General features: G+C 37.0%; 1 protein-coding gene across 1 annotated transcript in view; it reads left to right on the top strand.

The window, feature by feature from the left end:
* Positions 1-235, top strand: part of LOC119587706 (FACT complex subunit spt16-like) — a gene marked incomplete in the record, with an annotated part of 82,314 nt that overhangs the window by 75,066 nt on the left and 7,013 nt on the right. Inside the window, 1 exon segment of the mRNA XM_037936389.1 lies at positions 57-153. Within this exon segment, the coding sequence (XP_037792317.1) occupies positions 57-153 (97 nt within the window).

Here is a 235-nt window from a genome sequence, read left to right as displayed (position 1 = left end):
AAGGCTTTTAGCAACCTATTTGAGGCATAGTACTAATGTTTTTGTTTTTTCTTCAGCTCATGTGATATCAGGTATTCCGAGGGCGTGCAGTCACTGAACTGGGCCAAGGTTATGAAGACCATCATTGATGACCCAGATGGTTTCTTTGAGCAGGTACATGCTGAAGCTTAATGTTGTTGTCATTACAGTATATTTATCCGTTCATTTTCAAATTTGTAATTATTTTTGTGTGTTT

This window comes from Penaeus monodon, chromosome 23, assembly GCF_015228065.2.
Source record: "Penaeus monodon isolate SGIC_2016 chromosome 23, NSTDA_Pmon_1, whole genome shotgun sequence".
Lineage (NCBI taxonomy): Eukaryota > Metazoa > Arthropoda > Malacostraca > Decapoda > Penaeidae > Penaeus > Penaeus monodon.
The sequence above is the reverse complement of the archived record's forward strand: the minus strand, read 5'-3'. Positions and strand labels throughout refer to the sequence as shown.